We start from the raw sequence: 363 nt of genomic DNA, 5'->3' as shown, positions 1-363 counted from the left end.
AAAAAAAAACTCTTTTACCTCAAACCAACACACTTTCAAAAAAATATAGATATAAATAGAGAGCGAAAGAGAAAAGAAATCTTGAAACTCGAACGCACCAAACAAAGCGTCTGCTGAATCGTGCCACACCCCTGTAGCGGCAACGATGGCCTCCTCGTAGTACCTCGTCGCTTCAGGGTAGATGATACCAATACCAGAGCCAGGAAGGACGTCGTGGAACTGATTGAGAAGGACCTTCTTCCACGCGCTGTCTAGGGACTCCAAGGAACTGATGGGGGGAGGGGGGAGGAGAGGCCGTGAGTGGAAGGGTATAGGGAAGTGACGCAGGGACGGAAAGAGAGACGGGAACACAGAGGGATGAAA

The 363-nt window shown here is 49.3% G+C and overlaps 1 protein-coding gene across 1 annotated transcript in view; it reads right to left on the bottom strand.

The window, feature by feature from the left end:
* The window catches only part of LOC119592397 (alpha-mannosidase 2C1-like), a gene marked incomplete in the record, with an annotated part of 33,450 nt that overhangs the window by 7,581 nt on the left and 25,506 nt on the right, over window positions 1-363 (bottom strand). Inside the window, 1 exon segment of the mRNA XM_037941219.1 lies at window positions 99-268. Within this exon segment, the coding sequence (XP_037797147.1) occupies window positions 99-268 (170 nt within the window).

Source organism: Penaeus monodon, chromosome 30, assembly GCF_015228065.2.
Source record: "Penaeus monodon isolate SGIC_2016 chromosome 30, NSTDA_Pmon_1, whole genome shotgun sequence".
NCBI classification, from domain to species: Eukaryota; Metazoa; Arthropoda; class Malacostraca; order Decapoda; family Penaeidae; genus Penaeus; species Penaeus monodon.
This window is presented reverse-complemented; position numbering and strand designations above follow the sequence as displayed.